This window comes from Carcharodon carcharias, chromosome 12 (assembly GCF_017639515.1).
Source record: "Carcharodon carcharias isolate sCarCar2 chromosome 12, sCarCar2.pri, whole genome shotgun sequence".
Classification (NCBI taxonomy): domain Eukaryota; kingdom Metazoa; phylum Chordata; class Chondrichthyes; order Lamniformes; family Lamnidae; genus Carcharodon; species Carcharodon carcharias.
In genome coordinates this window covers 136,661,425-136,681,327 of record NC_054478.1, presented here as the reverse complement: position 1 = coordinate 136,681,327, position 19,903 = coordinate 136,661,425, and the positions used below count along the sequence as shown (strand labels likewise).

General features: G+C 40.4%; 1 protein-coding gene across 2 annotated transcripts in view; it reads right to left on the bottom strand.

The window, feature by feature from the left end:
• usp40 (ubiquitin specific peptidase 40) overlaps window positions 1-19,903 on the bottom strand; it is a 149,338-nt gene that overhangs the window by 92,329 nt on the left and 37,106 nt on the right. For both annotated transcript variants that reach the window (XM_041200781.1, XM_041200780.1), the window contains exons 6-7: window positions 2,489-2,635; window positions 44-187 (exon numbers count right to left, since the gene is read on the bottom strand). In XM_041200781.1, coding sequence (XP_041056715.1) covers window positions 44-187; window positions 2,489-2,635 — 291 coding nt within the window. The remainder of the gene's footprint in view (window positions 1-43; window positions 188-2,488; window positions 2,636-19,903) is intronic.

Sequence of the window (19,903 nt, the reverse complement as noted above, 5' to 3'; positions counted from 1 at the left end):
AATCTTGGAACTCGTCAAAAGTAAAGGAGAAATTGTGACCCACCTGCTCACAGAAGGGCCGCAAATTGAGTCTGACTGGAAAGGAGTAGCGTCCTGTCTCCTTGTAACGCTCACATTTAGCAAAATCAAAGTTGAAACGCAGCAACGAAATGGTGAGGAATGTGGGGAGGTGCCGGAGCTTCGCTGCCTGTAAAACAAGAGCATGGAACAGATCAACATGGTTAAACTGGACTCATATTGCCTATCAAATCTGCTTTTCAGAATTGCATCTCATACAAAAGCCACTGGCATTCTGCAGCAAAAATGAAACCTCATCAGCAAGGCTTCAAGTTTTCTCAATTGAGCATAAACAAGTATAACACTATTTGGTTCCTTACTAATTATTAAATTATTTTTGAAGTGCAGAATTTATTACTGAGAAAAGAGGCATGCTGTTGAAGCTTTTCATCTTGCACGTATCAGGACAGACACAAGAATGCCAAATTTCAAAGGGAGCAACAATTTATGCTACATGAGAAAAGGGTGCTGATTGGTTGGCAAGTTGACTGACTGGTTAAGGCATTGCCATGGAGAATGCACCAGGGAACTATTGTCCCCCACCCTTTTGTTTCATTCAAAAAATTGCAATATCCAGATATGTTCCCTTTGCCTGCAAATGACAGGTCCCTGCATATGAATATATGTAGCTTCTCCAAGTGTAAGTGAGCCACATTGCGAGCCTGACTCAATCTTAAATGGATGTTAATGTAATTCTTAACATACTTGAGATTGGATAGCAAGTGTTGCCCAATCGTGGAATCTCATCAAACATTAGAGATTATGTTCTGGGTTTTGCAGGCACGGGTTAGTTGACTGCAGTCTGTACTCCACCTATTGTGAACAACTGAAGGGATTTTGCTTTTTGATACGACCCGAGGTCATTGGGACGTACAGCCTACGTACTCAGCAATATACTGGCACTGAAATTCATATACCACATTCCTCATGTGTGAGATAATTTGAGTTAGAATAGACATTTTTCATGTCCAGGACTTGGGATGGGATCTTCTCCAGGCCCAGCTCTTGCTAGCATTTTTGTTGGTTTCCACGAGAATTGGGTCTTTATTCCTGGTGGATATGGATCAGCAAAACTCAAGTTTAAAAATCAACTCCGAACAACTGACACAAAAACATGTTTGTTAGTCACCAATATCTGCCTTTATCTCAAAAATGAAATCATGCAAGTCACCACATGCAGGCTAACCATTTTGGTGCAATTTACTTATTTATAAAAATGAGTTGCAAAACAAAAGGAGATAACAGGATACAAATGCAATTCAATAAGCAAAAAATATAGAGTGCCCCAAATCTTACTGCAGCAGGGCACCTCACAGAATGTGCCATTAGTTCCACTTTTTCCTCCATCAGCCCACAAATAATTATGCCCTGGAAATGCGAGCTGATAACGGTATGGCACAACGAGGCATCTGAGACCTTGGTGAATGATAAGGTTAACAGTGTATCATATCTCCTTAACTAATAAGATTTAAAGATTGAGAAAGAAACAGCAACGTCAGTGAAGGAGGATGCATCAGAGCGGGGTGGATTAGAGCCAAATCAAGTGCAGAAAGAAAGAGAGACTTTCTAAATCTTTGACGACCAATTTACTACATACAGAAAAGAGACTCAACAGATTAAACAGTTCCTTTGTTGAGCCCGGGGGGTTGACTGACATTGCATTTTCACATTCTTTAAATAATGTTAAGTACCAGCTCTAAATTTCTGCAGCGAGTTTAATGTACAAAAGCAGCAAATTCTCAAAAGAAAAATGGAGGCAAAGGGCAAGATGCTAGGAGTATGAGAAAAAAAACAAAGGAGTGACATAAATTGACCAACAAGTTATGGCCAGTTCACAACTCACGCCATCTCTCTCCTTTGCCTGAACCCGGTATCAAAAGCGGTGTATGTCAAGATATATAAACCCAGTTTACTCTGGTTAATTAGTTCATAGTTGTTGCAATTTTAACTTAACTCATTGGGCCGGAAACCCACAAGACCAGGTGGAATGCTGATATTGCATCCTGCAAATGGGATGGATTTTAAACTATCCCACCAATCGGAAAACTGGCAGGAATGGATGCAATGTTGGTTTTCCACCCCGCTCAATTTTACTCCCCATTGAAGTCAATGAGTAGTATTGGGTATGTTCGTATGTACTGGTTAAAGTCATCATTCCACCGGATCCCGTAGGTTTCCCACCTGGCAAATTAGGTTGAAATTGCCCCCATCATATCCGAGTGGTCCTGGCAGTTTTCCAATGAAGGACTTTTCAAGACACATTAATATTTCTCCAATTTTAGAACAATAGATACAAAATACTAACTTCTGACAGGGTGCAAAATTTATTTTTGATATTGTCAGTCCATTTATATTTGGGAATGCAGTCTATGATCTATGACTATGCAGGATCTCAAGATAAAACACTTTGCAGACCATGGGACAAGCTTACCTTCGTTGCTTTAACCAGTTTCTCACATCTTCCACACTGGTAGAGGTTATCATTATCAAAATCTTCTTCTTCAACATAGAAGGTACACAGAGCTTCTTCCAGTCCACTGACACCCTTCACAGCCACAGTCAAGTCCAGGAAATCCTCCTGCCAATTAAACCGATGGTACCCATAATAGAGGCAATGGGAGCAAGTTAGAAAAGGGAGAACGATGGGAACAAATTACATGCAAGCCAAAAACAAAAATAATGATAAATACAAGAATTAGTCAAACTATCCAGGAGCTGGAAATTGAGCTTTCTTATTTAATGTCTTATTGCCATTGTGGGAATGGACATGGCATGAGTTGAGGAGAAGGATAGATGGGACCAGGACCTGCACGTAAGCTCCAGTTTGAAGGAAGCAATTAACGGGGCTTTGCTTTGGAAGCAATAAAGGGGCTTGAGCATTGAAGTGACAAAGGGGCTCAAGCTCAGAAGGACATGGAGCTCATGTTTAGGAGTGGGAACACAGAAGCTCGGAAAGAGTGGGGATTTTCTGCCTCAGAAACAGCGGGAGAATCATGGCCTGGAACGCAATTTTGGAAGTAGCATGGAAGCAAATGATTGGTTGCAAGCAATGGCTGGGCTAGAAATATAGTACTCACATCACATCAACTAAAAAGCAGAAATTGGAACCACATTTTTGTCAGGCAGCTGTTTGTTTAAGACATTCCATCATAAATGCTTATACACAGATTCACATTAGACATAATTAGTACTTTTTCAAGTGAGGTTATTATTGTTTTGTAAATGTGGCAGCCAACTGGGGACAGCAAAGTGATAAATGATCAGACAATCTATTTTAATGTGTTGGCTAAAGCATAAAGGTTAACATAAAGGCACCACATGACTTTCCCTGTTATTCTTCAAATAGTATTGAGAGATCTGCTAGGTCCACATAGAGGCCTCATTCAAATGATGGCACTTCCACAAATGCAGCACTCCCTCAGTTAAATCATCTTAGGTAATCTGAAGGAAACTTGATAGCGTTGTGAACTGAGAAGGATAGTGTAGAACTTCAAAAAGACATAGACAAATTGGTAGAATGGGCAGCCAAGTAGATGAAGTTCAATGCAGAGAAATGCAAAATGATTCATCTTGGTAGGAAGAACACAACAAGGCAATGTAAAATAAAGAATACAATTCTAAAAGGGATGCAGGAGCAGAGGGAGCTGGGTGTATATGTGCATAAATCAGTGAAAGTGGCAGGACAGATTGAGAGAGTGTTAATAAAACATACAGTATCCTTGGCTTTAATAACAGGAGCATAGAGTTGTGACAGTCAAATCATGACTGGAAATATAATTGGGCAGTGGACTATTATTTTCTTTAAAAGGAAGAAACATGGAATAATGGACATTGTGCCCTCAAAACGGCTGCCGGAAAGTCAGGTGACTTCAGTTTGTGGTTTCTGGACACACAGAGACAACATGACTGGGAATTTACTTAAAAATGAAAAAGGGTCTTCCAGGTCTAAACTGGTTTCCCTCACCAGCTCAATAGATGAAATTTAACAGATAATGGTGCCAGACCTCACGGTCACAAGGATGGAACATCAAAGTCTCTCTGAGCTAATCATGACTAGTATGATTGGTGGGTTAGCAATCATTTCCCCCCTGCCCCTCCCTCCAGCACCCCATTGTGTATCAATCATCTCAGCTCCAACCTATTATGTGGGCAATGGGAGACACTAAAACTTGCCATCACATGATCAAAACTAGCTTGAGGGGAGTTGAGAACTTTTAACTCCACAAGAGCACCCAGCAAGGTTGTCTGGGACCAACAGCACAGAGGGATCATCTCCCAGCAAGGAAGGAAGGAACCCTACCAACAACAGTCATCTCAGCAGTGAAAAGAAGGGCTAATTTGTTTTCACCTGCGAGATTATGCTTCTTCTCTACAGAGACTTGGCTACAATTTTGTATGAAAACCCAGAAACTTCCAACCTCCATTGTCTTCATAGGACCAAGAAAGAAAACCTTTTCTGGACCACAACATTGGTTCATCTTAAAGGTCTGGCTAAGAATATGTAACCTTTTCTTGTTATTCTGCTAGTGAACTAAATGCATGCTTCATCTCTAGAACTCATCTTTTCTTGTATGTATATGTGCCTGTGTGTTTGAGGGAGTAGGTGTTGTGTAAATAAACATTTATCCATTCTTTTGATTTAAACTTACCAGAAAGACTATTTTGTGTCTATGCTTTAAAATCACAACATTTAAAAGGTTTAAAGTAGCCTTTCTCAAAATATATATCATGTTGCAGCGAACTAAAGCAAGGAGGTTATGTTAAATTTGTATAAAACACTGGTTTGGCCTCAACTGGAGTATTGTGTCCAGTTCTGGATGTCACATTTTAAGAAAGATGTGAAGGCATTATAGGGAGTGCTGAAATGATGATTTCAGGGATGAGGAACGTCAGTTACGTAGATAGATTGGAGAAGTTGGGACTGCTTTCCCTGAGGGAGAAGATTGAGAGCAGATTTGATAGAGGCATTCAAAGTCATGAGAGGTCTGAGTACAGTAGAGTAGATAGGGAGAAACTGTTCCCATTGGTGGAAAGATTGAGTGAGAGGGCACAGATTTAAGGTAATTGGCAAAGAGAGCAATAGAGACATGAAGGGAAACGTTTTCAAGCAGAAGCGGTTAAGATCTGGAATGTGCTGCCTGAGAGTGAGGTGGAGACAAGTTCAATTGAGGCATTGAAGAGGGAATTGGATTATTATCTGAAGTGGAAGAATGTGCAGGGTTACGGGGAGAAGGCGGGGGCATGGCACAAGGTAAAATGCTTATTCGGAGAGCTGGCACAAACACATTGAGCCAACCAGTCTCCTTCTGTGCTGTAACAATTCTGTGAATCTACAAGATCTCAAATGGAACTTGAACTGGTTACATTCTGGTTCAGAGGTGAGAGTGCCACCACCAAGCCAGTTCAACATAAAAACTTGACTCAGTTATGACTCAGGAACAGTGCTGTGTGGCAGATACAACTCTTATTATTAATCGTTTATTAATAACATATGCATTAGAACTCCTGTTGCATTGTTGAGAGTCAAAGGATTGCCTGCTTTATCAAAGAATGGAGAGATTTATGCAATGCTTGAGCACAGGGTCAAGGCTACTTACTGTGTCTGACTAAATCAAATTCTGTCTTATTGAACAGCATTTTTGGATTTTTACTGCTGCTTTAGAGATTGAATTCTACAATTTTGTCCCTTATTCTGCAAAAAATGTACACAACTGGTATACTGATGTTTCATTTTAATTTCCAACCATTTTTAAAACTGAGAATAACATGGTATGCAAGTTGTACCATCTGGAAATAAATGCCTGGTATTAGCAGGAGCAAGATGCAGAAGAGGAGTTTCATTTGTGGACCCCTTATTCTGAAACTATGCTGCCTAGTTCTAGATTCCCCCACAAGGGGAATCATCCTCTCAGCATCTAATCTGGGGAATGATCTTAGGGCAGAGTTGAGGTGGGAGTCGTGAGGCTACTGAAATTTGACAATAAGACACTATCAAAGACCTTTGTCCTTTGGCATGTCAGCTCTGTGGATAAGAAATTTGGGAATTTGGCAGATATGTGAAATGCAAACCATAGGTTTGGCAAAACTAAGAATGGAATGTGAGGTTTGGCTCACTAGTGGATTCTTAGAGTCTATCTGAAGAGAGGGAAGAGGATGGACATAGACCCATTAGAAGAGGAACATAGGAAATAGCAGTAGATCATTTGGTCCCTCGATCCTGTTCTGCCATTCAATGGGATCATGCTGATCTGATCTTGACCTCAAATCTGCTTGTTCCATATAACCCTTGACTCCCCTATGGTACAAGAATCCATCCATCTCAGTCTTGAATATATTTAATGCCTCAGCCTCCATAGTTCTCAGTAACAGAGAATTCCAAGGATTCATGCCCCTCAGAAAAAAATCCTCATCTCAGTCTTAAATGATGGACCCCTTATTCTGAAACTATGCTGCCTCGTTCTAGATTTCCCCACAAGGGGAATCATCCTCTCAACATCTAATCTGTCATGTTCCCTCAGAATCTTATATGTTTCAACAAGGTTAATTCTCATTCTTCTAAACTCCTATGGCTATAGACACAACCTCAACTTTTCCTCATAAGACAATCCCTTCATCCTAGGAATCAACTTAGTGAAACTTCTCTGAACTACCTCCAATTGAATACTTTCTAAGGATTCTGCAAACACAAACTGATAGTCATAGACAGAGTTATACAGCACAGAAACAGGCCCTTTGGCCTATTGTGTCCGTTCTGGCCATCAAGCACCTATCTATTCTAATCCCATTTTCCAAGCACTTGGCCTGTAGCCCTGTATGCTATGGCGTTTCAAGTGCTCATCTAAATACTACTTAAACGTTGTGAGGGTTCCTGCCTCTACCATCCCCTCAGGCAGTGAGTTCCAGATTCCAACCACCCTCTGGGTGAAAAAAAAATCCTCAAATCCCCTCTAAACCTTCTGCCCCTTACTTTGAATCTTTGCCTCCTGGTTATTGACACCCCCTCTAAGGGGAAAAGTTTCTTCCTATCTACCCTATCTATGCCCTTCATAATTTTGTATACCTCTGTCAGGTCCCCTCTCAGCCTTCTCTGCTCTTAAGGAAAACAACCCTAGCCTATCCAGTCTCTCCTCATAGCCAAAACACTCCAGCCCAGGCAACATCCTGGTGAATCTCTTCTGCACCCTCTCCAGTACAGTCACATCCTTCCTATTGTATGGTGACCAGAACTGCACACAGTACTCCAGCTGTGGCCTAACTAGCGTTGTATACAACTCCAACATAACCTCCCTGCTTTTATAATCTATGCCTCGGTTAATAAAAGCAAGTATCCCATATGCCTTCTTAACCACCTTATCTACCTGTGCCCTTGAGGTTCACCATGGATGAGGAAAGCCATCATGATACAATGGGATGGTGAAAGGACCCATTCACTTCCATCTCTGCCATTTTTTTCTTTTTTTTTTCAATTTTCAATCTTTCCTTTTGTTCAGTATGAAGCTGGGAATTAGGCAGTCTGGGAATTCCAATCCTTTTCCTTTGGTCCATCTCTAAACAAAGAGATGTGTGAATTCCCCAGATGGTTGTGAATATCCATACTTAATTAAGTATATGCCCGAGACTTGATACTGATTGTAACTCAAATGCCAAAGGTCACATGATTTGCAGCAGCCATTTTAATAGCTTGTTTAGTTTTTAGAAGTATTGACTGAAGGTTCATAATACACTGGGCACGATATATTTTGTGTGTGTGGCTTTCTACATCCAACAGCTGATAGAAAATGTAAATATTATACTATCAATAAACGTGGATGATAAATGTATTCTCTTAAATTCAACTAATTTATTTTTAAAAATCATTCTAAGTAGAAGACACTCACTATGTCTTCCCCTTTCTGTTTCTCTCCCTCTGTGTCCGATAACTGTAAATAAGTAATATACTTGCATTGTTAAATTATCAACAAAATGCAGATAATAAATAGGAGCTACCATTTGCTTTCAAAACTCGATTCATTTGCCTGTCTCTCAGCTTAGTATACTTTCCAAAGCTTAAAAGCGAAAAGCTACAAAAGCTGTGTAACCGGATTAGTCCACCATTGCTCTGACACATGCGCACGCACACAATCTCCCTGTATAAAGAAAACACTGAATATCAACTTTACCCGAATAAAGCTTTAGCAGTTTGACCGCTAGCATTTCCTGAAATTATTTTTAAAAAGTTGAGCAAAATTAAAAGAAAAACATTCCCTAGGTTTAGCTAAATGTACCCTAGGAAATTGGATACATTACACTTGCACAAACTGCCTTGAACGTCACAGCTCTGGGCAGGAACGTGAGCTCCCAACCAAGGTTTCTGATAGAGAAGGAGGCCGTCAAACAAAACTCTTAATGAAGACACTAAAAGATAGTAAAGCCAGTTCAATGTATAAATGTAAATGTATCATGCAATTATTTGATTTTTTAAAATTTTATTTGTAACTATGTTTTAGATATTAAAAAATTAATAGAAGAGGCACATGAAAAGTTAAAAAATCATTTTCACAGATTTGTTGGGAATAGATTTCACCACATTTTACTCCAGTAAAGAGCCAGCAGAGACAATGGGAGAAAAGGCCTGTAAATAGCTTTGGCATGTTGCATTGTCATTGATGTTATTGTTCCAAGAAAGTGTCAAGTATGATTTTTTCCAATAACTCTGCAAAAAACGTAATTTCAATCTTGAAACCAATATTACTGCATGTCTATAAAATATTCATAGCACTCTCTCCTAGCTACAGCATTTAAAATTAGTTTTCTCTATATTTTTAAAATTCCAATGCTGTGAAAGCTCAATTAATCCTCCCGCTACCAGATAGACAAAAAAAATGTTGTAATATTTCCAAGATGGCTCCTGGATTCTCACATTTTTGTGCTGAACTGCAAGTGATGGGTTCAAATTCCAGGGTGTTTAAGAAGTAATATTTAATAGAATCATAGAATAATACTGCACAGGAACTCTGTTGGTGTGTACGCGTTTGGTGTGGGGTGAGGGGCACAAATAGACGTAAAGAAAATTGTTAATAAATCAGGAAGTCAGAGATTATGAGGGATGACTGAAAGCTGGTTCAAAGTGAGAGACTTTGAAGAGGTTAATTTCTAGAAAAGTAGAAATCTTTAGGGAGGGAGTTATAGAAAATTGGAGTATGATGACAAAAGGCTCTTCTGACAGTGGTGCAGCAAAGGGAAGAACAGAATGAAAGGAACACAGCATTTGGGCGTGGATGTAGGATTGGAGCAATGCTATGGAGAGTTTTACAGACAAGTAGTATTTTGAATTTCATGAGCTCAGAGGCAGAGAAACATAGGAATAGAAATCATTTATTCAGGCTCTTGAGCCTGTTCCATTCAATTAGACCGTGGCTTCCCAATTACTCAACTCCATTTACTCACCCTGGTTCTATAACCCTAAATACCTTTGTCCAACAAAAATCTCTTGCTGCATTGTTCCAGTGAAGCCCAACACAAACTGGAGGAACAACACCTCATCTTCCGACTAGGCACTTTACAGCCTTCCGGACTGAATACTGAATTCAACAACCTTAGGTCGTGAGCTCCCTCCCCCACCCCCACCCCCTTTCTGTTTCCCCCTTCCTTTTTTTTTCCAATAAATTATATAGATTTTCCTTTTCCCACCTATTTCCATTATTTTTAAAAAAAAAATTTTTAAATCTTTTATGCTCTCCCCACCCCCACTAGAGCTATACCTTGAGTGCCTTACCATCCATTCTTAATTAGCACATTCGTTTAGATAATATCACCAACTTTAACACCTATGTGTTCTTTTGTTCTATTGTTGTTGACATCTTTTGATGATCTGCTTCTATCACTGCTTGTTTGTCCCTACAACCACACCCCCACTCCACTTCTCTCTCTCTCTCTCCACCCCCCACACACACACCTTAAACCAGCTTATATTTCAACTCTTTCTTGGACTCGAACTCAAGTTCTGTTGAAGGGTCATGAGGACTCGAAACGTCAACTCTTTTCTTCTCCGCCGATGCTGCCAGACCTGCTGAGTTTTTCCAGGTAATTCTGTTTTTGTTTTTGTTTAAAAATCTATCAATCCCAGAGAGACTGTGTAGATCAGCAAGTCGGAGCAATTTGAAAATGGGAATTAATGTCGGCAGGATAAGTGAGCAGAATTTAGGATGATTTGGATTTTGTTCAAGGTGGAAGATGGATGACCAGCAACAAGTGCCAGACTATTTGAGTCTGGAGGTGACAATGCCATATGTACAAGGGTTTCAGTGGCAGAGGTGTGGAAGTAAGGGCTAGGACAAGAATTGTTACGGAGATTGAAGTAAGCAGCCTTAATGATGGAATGCAGGGCTTAAAGTTCAGTTCAGGTTCAAACCTGGCAACATAATTGCGAATGGCAGGAATAGACTTAATGTCAGAGTGGAATTTATAATGGCATCCACAGGCATTGGCTTCAGCCTTTCTGCTGTTTAGCTGTAAGAAGTTTTGGCACATGTGTTAATATGTCAATCACCTTGTTAAAACCAATTGCTAGTTAAACAGGTGTTGGGCATTAATTATCCCATCTAAATAGAATAAAAAAGTACAGCTGGAACAGTGTGTGTGTGGAAGCTACTAGCACTGAGGAGTTGTCTTGAAAATAAACCAGCTTTAACCAAAAGACCAGCTGGATTAATTCTTCCACCACAACCTCTTATTGTGACTAACATGGTAGCAGAGGGTAAACTTTAAGCTTTGCTGATTGATTGCTGTATATGAAGATTTCTGCCTCAATCCTCTGAGGGAAAAGAAGTGTACTGTTGCTAACAATTTAAGTTACAGAATAGCAGAAGGATGGTGCAAAATCGCAAGCTTTGACTATCCACCAATTTTTTCTGACTCTGAACTTTATCAGCAATGGAAGGCTGAAGTTGAAATGTGGACCCGGGTTACTGCTACACTCTGGAAGAAACAAGGTATGGCTTTGGCGTTATCATTACCAGCCAAAAGAAAGGTAAAGAATGAAGTATTTTCAGAGTGGAAAGTGGATGATTTGGATCATGAAGAAGGATTAAACCATCTGATATCCTTTTTGTAGGACTTATCCAAAAATTGAGAGTTATTGGAAGCGTATGAAGCTTGGACGATCTTCGATAGGTTTAGGAAATCAGATGATTAGCCCATGGAAGAATATATCATGGATTTTAATAAATGGTACAGGAGACTACAGAGATTTGAACCTGAAATTCCAGAATCGGTATTGGCATTTAAAATTACTGGACTGTGCTCGCATTTCCCATGTTGATAGTCTTTTAGTACTAACAGGGGATCAGTTCCAGGGGAAAGAACCTCTCTTAGATCAAATGACTGCTGCCCTAAAAAATTTCTGGGGAAACAGTCATTCCCTGCCACCTTTTTAGCAAAATGTGAACAACAATGCTGTAAAACAAAGGGTAGAGGATTCAATAGTGACCTAATTTCCCAGTCGACCAAATATTAGACGAAGATTCCAATACAAAAATGGGGTTAATGACAAAAGGTCTGAAAATGGTTGTAACCCTAGCCAATTTGAGAGTCGGGACAAAAGGCGTGTCTGGGATGGTAACCGCAGACGTTTAAACCCAAAAAACACACAAGCAATGGTTAATCGGTGTTTTTGGTGTGATTCCCAAAACCATTATGCAATGAACTGCCCACAGCGAGGGAATCGTGTTTTTGAAGTGACCCATGAGACGGATTCATCTGAAAATGATGATGGTGACTGCCGTGATGGAATTGTATTGATCACTGAGTTTGAATCCGGTGATGAGTATCTTGATGGTAGATTCCTTCAACTGTGCAGTTTTGAACAGTGGTTGCACTTCTACAGTGTATGGCATGGGCTGGCTTGACTGCTATCTGGAGTCTCTCGATGAGGCAGACCGGCGGAAGGTCAAGGGGTATGAAAGCTCTATCTGCTTCAGGTTTGGGGATGACAATACATTAACATCCTCCAAACGGGTGGTCCTCCCTTGTAAGATAGCAGGGATCAATCTGTTTATCAGTACTGATGTGGTTTATAGTGAGATACCGCTATTGTTGAGTCGATCTGTGATGAAAGCGGCTCAGATGACACTAGATATTAAGATTCATAGAGCAGTCATGTTTGGAAAAAATGCAGATCGACATTTTACTCGCTCAGGCCATTACTGCTTGCCACTAAGGAGGCCAGAGGTTTCTCATCAAAAAGTTCATAAAGTTTTGTTAACTGCTGAGAATGAGAATTTGGTGGACAAAAAGATCATTTGGAAATTACATAGACAGTTTGCACATCTGGCACCACAAACTGAAGACTCTACTTTGGGATGCAGGAGTGGTCGATAAAGGATATGATGATCTTATTGAACAAATCACTGCTCAGTGTGAAATTTGCCTTAAATATTGCAAGACAGCACCGCGGCCTGTTGTGAGCTTGCCACTAGCCAAGGAGTTTAATGACGCAGTGGCAATGGGCTTGAAAATTTGGGACAAGGATTAGGGTTTTTTTTAACTACACTTTATAGATATGTCAACCAGATTTAGTCTATCCACTGTGGTACATAGTAAAGATAGAAGAACCATTGTCCATAAGGTCATGGAGAAATGGGTAGGAACAGGATTATGAACACTAACGAAGTTCCTCACAGATAATGGTGGGGAATTCGCCAATGAGGAATTTCGCGATATGTGCGAAAATTTAAACATCGTAGTTATGCACAATGCAGCCGAGAGCCTGTTTAGTAATGGTCTTTGTAAAAAAAAAAAACCATGAGGTAATAAATGACATGTTACATAAAATATTAGCTGATCAACCGGATTGTAAATTGCAAACAGCGCTAGCATGGGCGGTGCACGCAAAGAACTCTCTACAAATGGTTTGGGGTTACAGTCCCTTTCAATTGGTGTACGGAGTTAATTCAAAGTTATCTTCAGTGTTGTCAGATGCTCTCCCTGCTCTAGAAGGGGCTAGCATTAGCTCCACTTTTTTTCTGCTCATCTGAACGCTTTGCATGCGGGCAGAAAAACTTTCATTAAAGCTGAGGTTTTGGAGAAAATTCAGCAGGCCCTATGGCACCACATAAGATCATCAGGAATACAATTTAGACAAGGTGACACCGTATTATAAAAGGGAAGGCCAAAAAGAGTGGAAAGGATCTGGCAAGGTTATAGGGAGTGATGGAAAAGTAGTAATTGTGCAACAGGGCAATCAAACTGTTAGGGTGCATTCTTCACTGTTAATTGGTACTGACTGTACCTTTACAGGTTCTGAACAGGACATAGAACGCGAGGAGGCACCATGCACTTCACATACACTGCGTAGTTATGAGCAGATGACAGCAGATACAGGGTTGACTGACTATGAACAACGTAATACTGAGGTACAAGATAACGCTATGCATCCAAAAGGGCAACTACCCAAAGTAGGAACAAAGGTAACATGCATGCCAGAAGGGACCAGTGTGTGGAGGGATGCCACTATCATAGGAAGAACAGGTAAGACCACTGGTAAATACAAACATTGGCTCAATGTGCAGGATGAAGGACAGGAGACAAGACCTATCAATTGGTAAACCGAGGTAAAGATGTGGAAACCCAGAAAGCGCAGTATGAGTTCTGACAGTGGACCAGAAATTGGTCGTGATCAGAGGGAAAAAAACACTGACTTGTGAACGATGTTCTGTTCTCATGGGAGGACGATCATATAGTAGCAGTCCAGAAAGGGAGAGGAATGAGAGTAGAGGCCGTAGCTTAACAAGGAGGACTAGAGGACAATCTCAATAGAAGTAGAGTCCTTATGACCGAGAGATTCTAGTAGCTGCTAATAAATTGGAAAGCAAGTTGAAAGGAAGCCAAACAGAAAGATTCAAAGTTGAAAGGAATTTGGGGTATATTCTGAAATACCTGACACAGGGCAGCCAGCTTTATCTCACAGGTGGATCTGTACAGAAAAGGTACTCCCAGATGGCACATATAAGGCCAAAGCGAGATTAGTAGCCCGAGATTTTGAAGAGAGACTACGAGATCAGGATGTCAGAATGGACTCACCTACTGCAGGGAAAATGAGTTTGAAGATTTTTTTAGCTATTTTGGCATCCAATTCCTGGGAGTGCAAATCGATTGATATAAAGACTGCGTTTTTACAGGGAAGTTCCAAAGGGAAATTTATTTTTTGAAACAACCCAAAGAAGCCGGGGATGTAGAAGGAAAGCTATGGAAATTGAATAAGTGTGTTTATGGGTTGAATGATGCATCAAGAGTATGGTATGTTTCTGTGAGGTCTGTCCTGTTGAAGAGAGGTTGCATTCAGTTAAAGGCAGACCCTGCGATGTTCTACTGGTACCATAAGGAGAAACTAGCTGGAATCTTTATCATGCATGTTGATAATTTCGTGTGCGTGCGTGCGTGCGTGCGTGCGTGTGTGTGTGTGTGGGGGGGGGGGGGGCTGTGTGTATCTGTAGAATTTGAACAATGGGTAATCGAGAAGATAAATTCCAGGTTGGCAGTCAGGCTTCTGGGGCCTTTAAATACATAGGTTTAGACATTAAGCAAAGCAAGTTAAGAGTGACATTAAATCAACAATCTTATCTAGAATATGTTAATTATATCCCAATAACCCGTGGTAGACCCTCACAAAGAGGATCCTGCTACCAAGAAAGAAATGGAACAGTTGAGAGGTTTGATTGGGCAGTTGAACTGGTTATGTACTCAGACTGGGCCTGATGCTAGTTATGATGTGTTGGAGCTGAGTACCATGATGAAACATGCTATAGTTGAGCAAGTTCTGAGAGCAAATAAAACACTTAAAAAAAACTAAATAAATAAACAATTGAATTCTGAGAGATGTGTGCTCAAGTTTCCAGCCTTGGGTGATCCAGAAGATATGAGATTGGTCATTTTTAGTGATGCTTCACATGTCAATCTTCCAGACAGGTACTCTAGCACACCAGGGTTCATCATATTCTTGGAGGGAAAGGATGATAAATGTTGCCCACTGGCTTGGGAGGCCAAGAAAATAAAAAGGGTAACGAAAAGCACCTTAGCTGCTGAAACGTTAGCCTTGGTAGAAGCATTAGATATGGGAGTTTACTTATCCAATATATTGACAGAAATATTATACAAGGGGCAATGTGGGAAAAGTTTGCCCATAGAATATTCTGTTGATGACTGGTCTCCTTGGTACAACGTTCATTCCATGAAGTGTCACTGAAAAAAAGGCTACAAATAGACCTAGCCAGCATAAAAGATGTTAGAGAAAACAGATCTCAAAGATAAAATGGGTTGACACAAGTCACCAACTACCAAGACTGTTTACCAAAAGAAGTGCCTGCTCTAAGAAATTATTAAATGTGTTGGAATATAGCAATCACCTTGTTAAAACCAATTGCTAGTTAAACAGGTGTTGGGCATTAATTATTCCATCTAAATAGAATGAAAAGGTACTGCTGGAACACTTTGTGTAGAAGCTACTAGGAAGTTAGTAACACAGGAGTTGTCTTGAAAATAAACCAGCTTTAACCAAAAGACCAGCATGGATTAATTCTTCCACCACAACCTCTTATTGTGACTAACATATGCAGGACTTCAGCTCAGATAAATAGTGTTGAGAGAATTGAAACACTCAAGGAAGCAAGACAATCATTTGAGGGAGAAGGAAATAGATGGTCATGATGATAAACTTAGGTGAGAAAAGACAGAAGGCGGCTCAAATGGAGCATAAACATCATGGATTAGTTGGGCTGAATGGCCTGTTTCTGAGCTGTGTATCCAATGCAATCAAGAAAAATGATGGAAAGGTAGAGCTGTGTAAAAAAAAAAAAAGGTAAAATGTTGGCTTTTATCCCTGCCGACGAGCACTTAGAGCTTCTGTTGTGCAGCAGGCCTGACTTCATTGCAATGCTAACATATAGGAAATAGGAGCAGGAGTAGGCCATTCAGCCCCTCAAGCCTGCTCCACCACATTTAATAAGATCATGGCTGATCTAATTGTGGCCTTAATTCCACTTTCCTGCCTGCCCCGCATTACCTTTGACTCTGTTGCATGATGCATTTACACTTATACATTGAACTGGCTTTACTATATTTTAATATCTTCATTAAGAGTTTTGTTTGATGGCCTCCTTCTCTATCAGAAACCTTGGTTTAGAGTTCATATTCCCATCCAGAGCTGTGATTCTGAAGGCAATTTGTGCATGTGTAATGTATCTAATTTCCTAGGGTGCATTTAGCTGAACCTCAGGAATATTTTCCTTGAATATATCAATGACAAGTCTCTACTGTTCTCTGGAGCAGAGAATTTCAAAGATTAACAATCCTCAGAGAAAAACTTTCCTCCTCATCTCAATCTTAAATAGAAGACCACCTATATCTAAACTGTGCCCTCTAATTCTAGATTCCCTCATGAGGGGAAATATTCTCAGCATCTAGCCTGCCCAACCCTCTCAAAATCTGTGCATAAGATCACCTCTCATTCTTCTAAACTCTAACGAGTATAGGGCCAACCTGCTCAACCTTTCCTCATAAATCAACCCCTGCATCCCAGGAATCAATCTTGTGAACCACCTTTGAACTACCTCCTTAAATAAAGAAACCAAAACAATATGTAGTACTCCAGGTGTAGACTCCCCAACGCCCTGTACAATTGTAACAAGACTTGTCTACTTTTATACTCCATCCCTCTTGCAAAAAAGGCCAACATTCTATTTGCCTTCCTAATTACAGGGATGAGAGTAGCCGAAGATAAAAAGGTCTGAAAATATTCTGTAACAGGAATCATGTAATTCTAGCACTTTTAATGATTTGCAGTGAAATGCAAATGCACTTAAATTACTTGAAATGAGTGGAATTATTAAGAGTTCAAGTGGGTAAAAACATTAGTTTTCCCTTTGTTTACCTTTTATTACCATTAAGACTGTGGACCAATGCATTTGGTCCACAGCTCACCACCACCTTCTCATGAGTAATAAAATGCTAGCCTAGCCAGCGACGCTCACATCCCATGAATTAATAAAAAAATTACATCAAATCACCAAAGCGATTTCAGCAGTCAATGCAGTGAGTGCATATAATACAGGATGAAATCTGCAATAAGTTATAAATATTTAGCTTAATTCATTTGTGAAGGTGTTCTGATTAATATCTTGTTTGTAGTATTTATGGAAAAGTTCTGAATTATAATAGTATTTGACTGCGTTGTTTGCAGGTATGAGGGAGCTAAAGGGTTAATGTTTTTTTAAAAATGTGCACTTTCCAGAGGAAGTTGCTGCCAGCTGGTTTGGCGCCAAACAAAGACCCTGGCATCACATGATCAGCAAAAAGATCGCCAGTGAGTTTGGAGTTAGTTGGCCAGGCCACACATAGTCAAGAGGTCAGGTAGCCAGACCACACATAGGCAGGAGGTTAAGTGCACTTAAAGGAGGGTATAAAAGTAGAGACCTTGACACACAGGAGGAGGAGCCAGTGAAGACATCAGAGAGACAACATCAGAGAAAACCGAAGGCAACACCATGTGTCCAGGCAACTTCAAAAAGTAAAGATTGAAGTCTATTATCACTTATTGTTGAGTTTTTTTTTCAATCAATAATTATAAATTGTTAACTTTTTCACCCAAATCATTGTTGATTTTTGTCTTGTTCCAAAAATTCGGTAAGGTCAGGGGACCTTACAAGTCCACTATGTACATGAGAAGTGAAGCAAAGGACTACAGCAGTGCATCTCAAACTATTTACCAATGTGGTCCCATTTTAATTCACTACCACCTTCTCAAAGGCAATTCAGGATGGGCAACAAATGTTGGCCTTGCCAGCAACACCCACATCGCATGAATGAATATTTTTTTTAAAAATCTCAAAATTAATGTGACCCCAGTTGCTGGCAAAAAGACAGCATCATTCAGTATATAATTAAAGTTTGCATATTATATGATCAACATATAAATGACTTTTTTTTATAAAAGTATTATTTTGCGTACTCATGTAAGCTGCAGCCAAGTTTCCCATATTCCTGGGGACCGAAGATTCAGTTAAGCCTCTCGATCCCCACCACACATTGTAATCAGCCTCTCTCCCCGCACCACATACACCTTCCCAAACCTATTCCCCACACTCACTAGTAAGCCTCTTCTCAAAACCCCTCCCTGCACTCACTCAGCTGCCCCTCCTCCTGACCCCCTCCTTCCCACCTCACTCACTCAGCACCCTCTCTGCCCAAACGCCCCTCCCCCCCCCACCCACACACACACACACTCAAGCTGTCCTAGAGCACCACAGGCTCCTTGGACAGGCCATCATAACTGAAATTTGGCAATACATATTCTTGAAAATCCATAGACTTTTGATCCTAGCACATGCTGAGGTGTGAGATATTTTTCCACTTTTTGGTAATACTTTCCAATGGCTATTGTTGTTTGCTGCTGTAATTCAACAAGCAGAGGACAGAGTCACGATGTTTAGAAAATTGGTGCTGATTCACTACAACCAGCCAAGACTCCACAGCTCCTTCCTCCAATCCACTGTTCTTCCCACCTGCTGAATCCTGCCTTCGGCCAGCAGGAGAGCACGCCCTCCCGATGGGATGAGTGGCTTCAGCCAGTTCTGGGCTGATGGGAGGTTGAGTAGCTGCATCCCCCAGGCCTTCTCCTGGCCTCGATATGGTGGGGATTTTCCGTACTTTGAGACTCTCTCCTCCTGGCTTTGGCCACACTGGAAGCAGCAGCAGCCAAGGGGAGACAGAGGTCAGAGAAAAAAAATTTAAAAAGGCTGAATTCCATTATCCAGAAGTCAGAATTCCACCAAATTCCGCCACTATAATGGCTCGCTGTACCTGAATATTAACATTTTGAGATTCATGTATGAGGACACCCAGATCCCTCTGTGCTGCACATTCTGCCGTATCTCTCCACTTAAATAACATTCTGCCCACCAAAATGGACAACCTCACATGGAAAATTTTTACTTCAACATTCATTGTGATTTTTCTCTCCAGCATTCTACTAGAGTTTAGTGCTCAATATAAGAGTCAGTGCTACCCTGCTAGATCAGTCACACGGAATAATGCTTGCAGCAACTTTATCCCAATTATGACAAAATGCAGATTCAGCTCAATGCTGAAATGCATTCCTATATTACTTGTAAATCATTGTTTGCAGATATGAGATGGCTTAAATATTCCAAGTGAGGTTTCAATAGTTAAAACGAGCAATTTTAGCAGATTTATGGCACAGAATAGCTTTGTCATGGCGCACTATTGATCATCTACAGTGGCTTATAGTGTACCATAAGTTTTTTTTTAAATGTAACACACCATTGTTCATAAAAACATGGGCCAAGTTCATATTTTATGAAAACAATACAGCACTCCACTTTGCAATGGAAAATGGACCAAAACCAAGATGCATATTATAGATGATAAATATCTATATATACACACACACACACACACACACACACAGGAAAGCATGCTTTATATATGACTATGTCAAATGGTAGAAAAATAACTAAATTGGTGGCAAATGGTACTAAGTTGCAAATAAAGTTAAATTTTGCCTCTTTCAGTGTCAATACAGGGCTGAATGATTGTGACTGACACAAAGCTGTACCTCAAGGAAAATTCCCCATTTTCTAGGAAGGGGACTGGGGATGCACACTACCAGTGCTGAGGTGGAGGGGGGTGGTAGTCCATCAGATCACAGTTCTGGTAGAGGATGTGAGATAAGGGCATCCGCCTCCCTTTTCAAATTTAAGAACATGAATGACCTATGTTTCCAGTAGTTTCAAATTTGCTCCTGCATTTGCACTTTCTCATGCCTTTTCACCATCTTGCTTATCTATTTATAGGC